The sequence below is a fragment of the Lepidothrix coronata genome, unplaced genomic scaffold (genome assembly GCF_001604755.1).
Source record: "Lepidothrix coronata isolate B3197 unplaced genomic scaffold, Lepidothrix_coronata-1.0 Scaffold164, whole genome shotgun sequence".
NCBI classification, from domain to species: Eukaryota; Metazoa; Chordata; class Aves; order Passeriformes; family Pipridae; genus Lepidothrix; species Lepidothrix coronata.
In genome coordinates, this window is record NW_016690344.1 from 1,812,006 (window position 1) to 1,820,139 (window position 8,134).

General features: G+C 42.5%; 1 protein-coding gene across 4 annotated transcripts; it reads right to left on the reverse strand.

Moving 5' to 3' along the window:
* Nucleotides 1–117: 117 nt before the first annotated feature.
* Nucleotides 118–8,052, reverse strand: FAM161B (family with sequence similarity 161 member B). Of its 4 annotated transcripts, none has more exons than XM_017829455.1 (9): nt 7,962–8,052; nt 7,649–7,891; nt 5,974–6,536; nt 4,408–4,745; nt 3,910–4,037; nt 3,456–3,623; nt 2,871–2,970; nt 1,353–1,432; nt 118–1,135 (listed from the first exon to the last, which is right to left on the reverse strand). In XM_017829455.1, exons 2-9 carry the CDS (start codon nt 7,795–7,797, stop codon nt 1,045–1,047), a joined length of 1,617 nt encoding a protein of 538 aa, XP_017684944.1. In that variant the 5' UTR covers nt 7,798–7,891; nt 7,962–8,052; the 3' UTR covers nt 118–1,044. The 4 variants fall into 4 exon arrangements, with proteins under 4 accessions (XP_017684944.1, XP_017684941.1, XP_017684943.1 ...); XM_017829452.1 differs by having other exon boundaries at nt 1,353–1,483; XM_017829454.1 differs by having other exon boundaries at nt 1,353–1,483; nt 7,649–7,861; nt 7,962–7,981.
* Nucleotides 8,053–8,134: the final 82 nt, after the last annotated feature.

Below are 8,134 nucleotides of genomic sequence, written 5' to 3' on the forward strand. Positions count from 1 at the left end.
TTACAACTGCAAGTGTAACAGGAGAAAAGGATTGAGATGACAAAAGAAGCTTCTATTTAAAAAGCGAGGAAAGATGATTGACAAGGAAACTGAACACTGAAGAACATGATAGCCATTTGAAAATATTTTAATCTCAAAGTGCAAAATTCTCAGGAAACATTCCAGGTGGCAAGGATTTTTACTTCTGAAATGGTTATTACTGTCAGGTAAAGGAAGATCACTAATGTGTGAAATATACCATTCAAGATGTGCAGGCATTTGAGTGCAACATGCTGACAGGTAATACCTAATCTTACTTCTAACAAAATCCATTTTTAATACCACAGTAATAGTAGAATTAGGACAACAGCAATTCAAAGTGATACCCTGTTTAATTACAACCTTCTTTATAATTCTGTTTGGGTTTCGGGCCAAATTAATGACTTAAATTGGTAAGATGTTAAAACACTTTCAAATAATGAAATATGGGAGATTTTTTAATATAGGAAGACTATTGCTTCTTACTAGGGACTAGTGACTGAACGAAGAGTTAACTCCAGAGAAAGACTTCCTTTTGAGTCTTCTCCCAAGGTAGGTCAAATCCCGGTATTTGTTTTTGTAGAAGTACCTTGTTTGGAAGCATTCTACCACACATATGTCTAAACCAAGGTTTAGCACACTAAAGGGCATTCTCCTCTTCCAATTGCTTCTGTGGCATGAATGCAAGGAGCTGACACTAGAGGATGCACCTCTTCAATCTTTCATATCTACTTTTATCCAAAGATAGTGCTTCAACCTTTTTAACTTGTTGCCCATTAAAGAAAGGGAAATGGCTCACACAAGGAACACTTGTGAAGACTAAGGGAGGCTGCAGGCTTTGCTGGGTTGGACAAGACATGCTCAAAACAACAGTTGGTCTTTTTTTTCTTTACTAAATTCTCCCATCTCACTTACCCCAGAGCCATTCTTAGGTGTCAGCTTAAACCATTAAATTCCTGAGGATTAACCTGGAGAATCCTGGATTTAAAAAATCAAGAGATGATCAATGGATTCTTCTGCTAGCTCTTATGCTGCTGGTTCCTTTCTGCTTTGTTCCTCCTGAGGTACTCCTTCCTGTACAGTACAGTCGTCCTTTTCACCCGGAGGCTTGGGCACTCTGCAGAAATAGTGACTGTCTAATACTGGAAATGGTTTGCCCCATGCTTAGGAAATAGAGTGCAGTCATAGGAATTCAGACAGAGAAGCCACGATGCTTAATAAGAGCAGTGAAGTTGATTTTTCCTACACTAGATAATAGAAACTGGAATGCTTCATGAACAAGGAAAATACTTTAAGTCAAAGACAAAAGAGCTGTACTGTATTGTTTTTATTACCTGTGTACATCAGATTCTTCTTCCAGCAAGTTAGTGGCATTTTTCCCTTTTCTTCTTACAAATTCTTCGCTCAGGCCAACCTGCTGGAGAGTGTTTCTGTAGCGACGTTCTGCTCCTTGACGAGCATCATGCTATGAAATCGAAACTTAGAACAGTAAGCAGTAGAACTGGGGTTTCCCATAACAGTCAACTTGTTCTAAAGTACACAGCTGACACTCCTAAAGGGGACCAGAGGACAGCAGAAGCTCCTGTCCAAAATTTTTGTAATCCATACAGTACAGTACCATAACTGAATATTAGGACAATGTCTCATGTCTCTCAAAGCCAGAGCTCACCTTTTCCTGCTTCTGTTCTTTTTTTTCTTCCTTCTTCTATTCTCCTTATACTGCATTCCAGTCTTACCAGACTAGCATACTTGTGTCTGAGTCCTAACTGACACTCAAATTGAAAATACGTCCAAAGGAGAGTTGTGGGAAATCCTAGAAATGTTTGCTTGTAATTGGTGAGAGCTAAAAACAGTGGAGTTGATAAATGGAGATCACCTGTGAAATAGCTTCATATCAGCTCAACTGAAAACCAAGCATCTTGGATCCTATATCCTCACTGCCTGCAAACAAACCTTGCAAATCAATGTAGTCTGAGATGATGGTTTTCCAGAGAGACCGGCCAGTTCTAAAGATTAGGGTGTTCTATATGGAAGGATAGAAATCTGAGTGAATGCAATTGATACCGGTGAATTCTTACCAACCTGGCACACAGTAATGTTACCAATGTTTATCATATACTTCTGTTCTCTGCCTCCATGATCAGAACAGAAAGCCTGACCCAGGAGGATACTTTCCGTTGAGAAATCTTAAATCAGCATATTGTCAATGTATTTTGTACATTGACATGTACTTTAACCAGCTCTCATCCCTGCAAGGATGTGGAACTGGAAGAGAAAACCCAGGGAAAAACATACAAGGAGTACATTAGAGAGTACAGATTGTATCTACACCTCAGGTGCAATGCAGATTTGCAGCTGGTGATGGATGAGATGTGCTGAATGCAGTCCCAGATTGCAGAGTCTGCAGGTGATAATGATGTAACCGTCATTAATGTTCTAGTAGCAGTAGAGGTACAAAAAAAAAAGTGCTTAACTGGAGAGGGTTTTAAGAAAAAAGTTTTGCATTTCTAGACTGTAGTCTATGGCATTCAGGTGCAGAATAGGTATTCATATAATTTCTGGTGTGATAAAGGCTTGATTTTGACCACACCATATACTGTGATTATAATATATACTAGGAACTGGCAAGCTCCTAGAATTAAGTCAGTGTTTTTTTCAAGTGGTGGGAAGGAATTTAAATTTCACCTGGCTGGCTCTTCCATGTATTATTTTGAGTGCAGTCAAGAGACTATGCAACCATTCGCACCTTCTTATCCATGAATTAACTTGAGACTAGACTTCTTAATGCCTGTCTTAAATGAAAGACAATGTATCCTGTTGCCCAGAAAGTCTCTGGGACTTTGACCAGTTACCTTGGTGACCTGTTCGAAGAGGTATGGTCTGCTCTTGACTCGCAGCTGCATTTCTTCCAGCTCCTTTCTGTATTCTTTTGTTCTCTCTCTCATGTTTTGCCTGAAATGGAAAAATTGCCTGTGCAATATAGGTTCCCTCTGACTGTAGCTGATCAGGAATGAGGAATCCTCAGTAACTTTTACTTTTTAAATTGCTTTGGTAAGTCTCTTGATTCTGAATGCTGGGCAAAAAAAAATCCTATTGCTGGCAAGTTGTGGACCCATTAGCAAAGCTCTTCTATGAGAATATAAAGCAAGGAACCAGTGTTCACATTTCTAGAAAACCTTGTTTTAAGTGTGCTTTACCAAGTTACACATTACAGTTGACTGGTTTGTAAACTTAGTTTCTACAAATGTTAATCTAAAGGAAACTGTTCTGTATGGAAGGAATAGCGTGGCATTGTCAAGAAATCCAAATGAAGGGGTATAAAAGCAAAAAAAAGATAGGCTAGGAATGTTCTTAGACCCAATTCCTCCTAAAGAATTATCTGATGATTCCTAATTGGTGGAGCAAACAGTCATTTCTGTGCAGAATAGGATACTGACCGGTTCTGTTTCGACTTCTCCTTGTGTGTTTCCTCCAGACTTTTATGAGGATCCAGTGCTTTTGCTCGGCTGTTCACTGACTTCTGCATAGCTTGACATTTCATTTTCTGTTTCTCCAGCCAATTAATTCCTTCTTTATCCCCTTCCTTTTTGTTAACTTGGGAGTGTCTATATAGAAAAAGAAGTTACTAATGAGCTCACTGTGGACTGCCAGACCACATGCTACCTGGGAATTTCACTTTTGCAGTCCTCCAGTGAGAAAAGCAAAATATCAGCCATACGAGTACCCAGCTCCCAAATCAGCTGGGAGGTAGAGCAAGACTCAGCAAAGAAAGAAGACAGAGAAACATTTAGAAAACGTGTAGTTGATGTGATGAGGGAAAACACTGATTTTTTTTCTTCCATTTTGGTCATTAGTTAGTGTAGGGTCTTGTAGACAAACTTTCCTACTTACCTAATAGCAGATTCCCTTCTTCTAGTTGCATCGGTAATATGCACTGGAAGGGTGTTGGAAGAGAGAGAAGAAAGTCTGGTCAGAGAATGACTTCTTTCCACTGAAACCTTGGAAAGCTTCTCAGAATCCTGAAAAAAATGGAACTTCATTCAGTTCACAGTACAGCATCTCCTCTGTTCTTTGCCTACCAAAGAGAACAGCTGGAATATGTGGGCAATCCATTCATTCTTCTCTCTTCCCCCAGCAGGGTGGAGGGGCTGACGGATGAGGGAAAGGAAACAGGATTAGGGCTATGAAAGGGTGGCTCAGCCTTATCTACCATAGCTCATCTCCTTGTGTAGAATGTTGTTTTGTGGTTTGTCCTAGGATTCTGCAGTACTCTCAATACAAGGGCAGAGGTCATGGGATATTAACCATCCATAGTTAAATGCTATAAATTGAAGAAACTGATATCTTGATCGGAGAAAGCAGTACCACAGAAATATCTAGGTATCTCACCTTTATCTTTTCATTAGCCTGCCTCTGCCTGGCACGGAGATTGGAGGTTCTTAGCTTGAATGGCTTATTACGAGTTGGCTCTTTGATTTCTTGTCTCCTTACTGCTTCCTTCTGAAATGCCCAGTAAAGTTCTTCAAAATCCGGTATTGTTGGATTAATCCTTGGCTTGAAGCTGAAACTTTTGTCCTGCAAGAAGCCAAGCCTTTCCTGCTTGGTTTTGGTGGCAGTTCGGGACTGAGGCTCCCTCCGACAGTTGCTGGTGTCTATTGGAGCCACTGAGCTCTCAAGCAAATCCTTTGCTCTCATTTGAATGCGGATTTCTCTGTAGAGTTCAGCTTCTAATGAATCAAAAGGAAAGCAATGAAAAGAGAATGAATGACATAAAAGGCTGTGAAATTGCCACTGCACAAGTCTAAACTCTCCTTTACGATGGCAGCTCACATATATAGGAGAGACCAGATATCCTGTGCTCTCTTTCCCTACTTTTCAGCCCCTCTCTCCTGTGAAAAATAATTTAAAGATACCAGAAAAAAACATGGTAGGGTCTCTTTCTTATGCATTAATTTCTAGATGTGTCTTTCAATTATTGAAGCGAGTTATTGAACAGGTCTTCTCCTCCTATTCTCCGGGGTACCAGATAACTTGCGCCCCTTTGTCTTGCAGAAGTGTTAATCAAGGTTCTGCTTTTCATATAGGACTTTATGTCATTATGTTGATGGTGTGATCCATATGGGCTGTTCAAATATACTTGTAATGGATGATGGCTTATCTATATAATATCCACCAGAAATTGTCTATATTGGGAAAGATTTTGAGTGAGAAATATTTGATGGATAAACCATGTCTTGTGACTTCCGTGACAAATTTTCCATAGAAAGAATGTGTTTCAGAGTATAGCATCAAACTGAAGTAATTTCTTGTGCAACACTAAATATTTGTGAAAATGCAGACAAACAGTTGTCTGGGGGTTGGTTTTTTGCTTTTAGAAAAAAAAATCAATACTGCTGTTTCCAAAATAAGACATTTTAAAGTCTATTTACAGGTTTGAATTGACTGAGATATGAAATATTCATTTCTCTTCTCGCACTTGGGTGCGAGTAATGGTCAGATGCAAGTAATGGTCAGATACAAGATACCGCATGGACCTTGGACACTTATGGCACTACAGCTGTCTTCATGTTTGTGCCACAAATCATCTCAGCCCCTTTAGTGTGACCAAAGGGAAGGAATCCAGTGCAGGGAAGGGCTCCCAAACTGTCATGATTTGCAGCAAAAGGGAAATCTGTCTGAAGAGCTCAGTGTGCCCATGTTTGCTGGGGAGTGGAACAGAACTGTTGCTGCTGGCACTCTTACAACACTACTAAACTTAGGACACGCTGCTGTAAGGGTATCTAGACAAAATGTAATAACCAGTGACACATAGGAGACCAGACAACACCGGGGGATGCAATGACACTGGCCTTATGCTTCAAGTAATACCCTATGGGCCATGATCTTACCTCCCAGCATGGAGACAGCGAGGGATGGGTAGGGAGGTGCTTTAGAGAAAGAGCTCTGGCATGTTACCTTTGAGTTTATTTCCAAGAAGTGGGTGGTAAGTAGATTTAGGAACTTTTTTACTGTCTTGCTTCTGTTTGGAGCTCTCATTTGGGGTGGCTGCTGACAGGAATTTTTGTCTGATAGCTTCTTTCTTTTTCTCCTCCTTCTCCAGGAAACTGAAGGGCCGCTGTGTTGAAAGTAGCAGCTCCTTTCTTTTCTGCATTGCTGTTTGCCTGCGAATCTCATTCTGCTCCATTATTTCCTGATAAAGGGGCAGAAACACATGGGCAGGTACAGGCTGTGCCCGGAATTGTTTCTGACATTCGGCTTCATCCTGGCTTTGCCTTTTGTCTCTCTGTTTGTCTAGTTCAAGAAACATGTATGACTTCATCAGCTCAGACTTTTTGCGAGCTTCCCGCAGTGTCATTTTGAAAGGCTGAGGGATGGTGATGGAAGGAATCCAGGGAGATGAAGCACTTTTTGGCCTCAAGCGGGATTTAGGAAATAAGTGAGGCTTTTGCTGATCCCAGGTACTGTCCGAGGTGAGGTCGGTCAAAGAACTGGACTGCCTTTTGTTACCAGATGTATGACTAAGGCAAAGACATTATGAAGGGGAAATTACTGAAATTATTAAAAAATAGAGTTAAAAGAAGGGAGACACTGTTGATTAAGAGAAAGACACCATAGGCTGAGCTGCTTGTTAAAAGACAGGCCTAGGGTTTGTCATTCTCAGGCTCCATATTTTGCTTTGCTACCAAAGTTCATGAGCAGAGCTTTGCCTGTTATATGTTTTCCATGTACAAAATGGCAGTTGCTGCTGCTTAGCTTTGTCATGCAATTTATTACGCTCCTAGCACTGTACTGCTAGAAGGGCCACAAGTAAACCAGAAAGTCCCAACTTTTGCCCACACAATTTGTGCACACAGATGCACACAGCATTCCCGAGACGCTGATAGGAAGGTCATTACAAGAAATTGCTTTAGTGCAACTCTTAAGAGGTTCAGTTGGAAACTGTGTAACTGAGAAGATGACTATATAACTGATAAAAAGAAAAAAAACAACACCCGAGACTATCCTAGGTCTCATTAAAATAGCAAACTTCTCACAGGATGTTTGAGGGTAATTGTGAAAGTGAGTAAAACCTACGAGATTTCAGGCAGGTAATAAATGCAGGCAAAATGAAGGATCAAGGTGAATCAGAGTGGACTAAGAACAGGAAAAGGAAAACAAGGGGTGAAACAGAAGGTGCAGATCACCTGTAAACAGGCTCCTTGTTAATATACTCGCCCTGTGATTGCTGAAGTCTCTCCTTCTTTATAAACCATTTTCTTTGTAAGAGCATGCATGTGTGATCTGCTAGTGAACATCAAACTAGACTAACCACAGGGAAAGACGTCTGGGAGCTTGATGTTGGAAAGACCACAGGTCTGAGGAGTGGATGCTGGGCAGAAAGGTGGTTGATCTACTGGCAGATTTTAAGCATGATTAGCTGATGAGCAGGAAGGGGATTTGTGCTGTTTTATGTGAATGGTGCTTACGTAGGCGCGTGTTGACCCCATCCTCCCATCTGTGAATACACTCGTGGACAGTGTTTTGGCACTACACACGTGGATTTTAGGACGTCATGCGCTGCCTTGTCCCTGGCCAGAAGCAGCAGGAAACCTGCATGCCATCTTGCCATCCTTACCAGGCACCATCCTACCTGAGAGCCTCCCTCAGCTTCTCACGCAGAACTTCCACCTCCCGCCTGAAACCCTCCAGCTCCTCATCCTCTTCGAGCACCCCGAGGTCACCCCATAACTCTGCCTGGCACGGTGTTCCCGGTTCTAACGGAGACCGCCGGCCTCCCATCCTGAGAGGCTGCTCCCAGCTCCTCGCCTGACGGTGGGAATCGGAGGAGTCGGTGTCTTACAGCCTGGGGGTGGGGTGGGGTGTGTCGTGTCGCCTGGAAGAAATGAAATAAATCGAGAAGTGCTCGTTCTTGGGGTGCGACTCCAACCTGCCCCTGCCCTCACCTGCAGCCCGCGCCGCCGCCTCAGCCCTCCGCGACCCCCTCCCGGCCTCCGCCAATCAGCGCGGCCAGTGGCGCTTAGGCCCGCCCCCTCGGCCTCAAACAGCCAGGCAGACACAAGGCCGGCGGCGCGTGGGCAGGCGTTGCCATGGTTTCGCGTCGCGACTTCCGCCCGCC

Coding starts and splice junctions, on each gene's coding strand:
- FAM161B (XM_017829452.1), bottom strand. CDS start 7,797: ATGGGAGGCCGGCGGTCTCCGTTAGAACCGGGAACACCGTGCCAGGCA. Junction 6,537..7,648: donor AAGCTGAGGGAGGCTCTCAG/GTAGGATGGTGC, acceptor TCTTTGCCTTAG/TCATACATCTGGTAACAAAA. Junction 1,136..1,352: donor GAAGAATCTGATGTACACAG/GTAATAAAAACA, acceptor CTATTTCTGCAG/AGTGCCCAAGCCTCCGGGTG.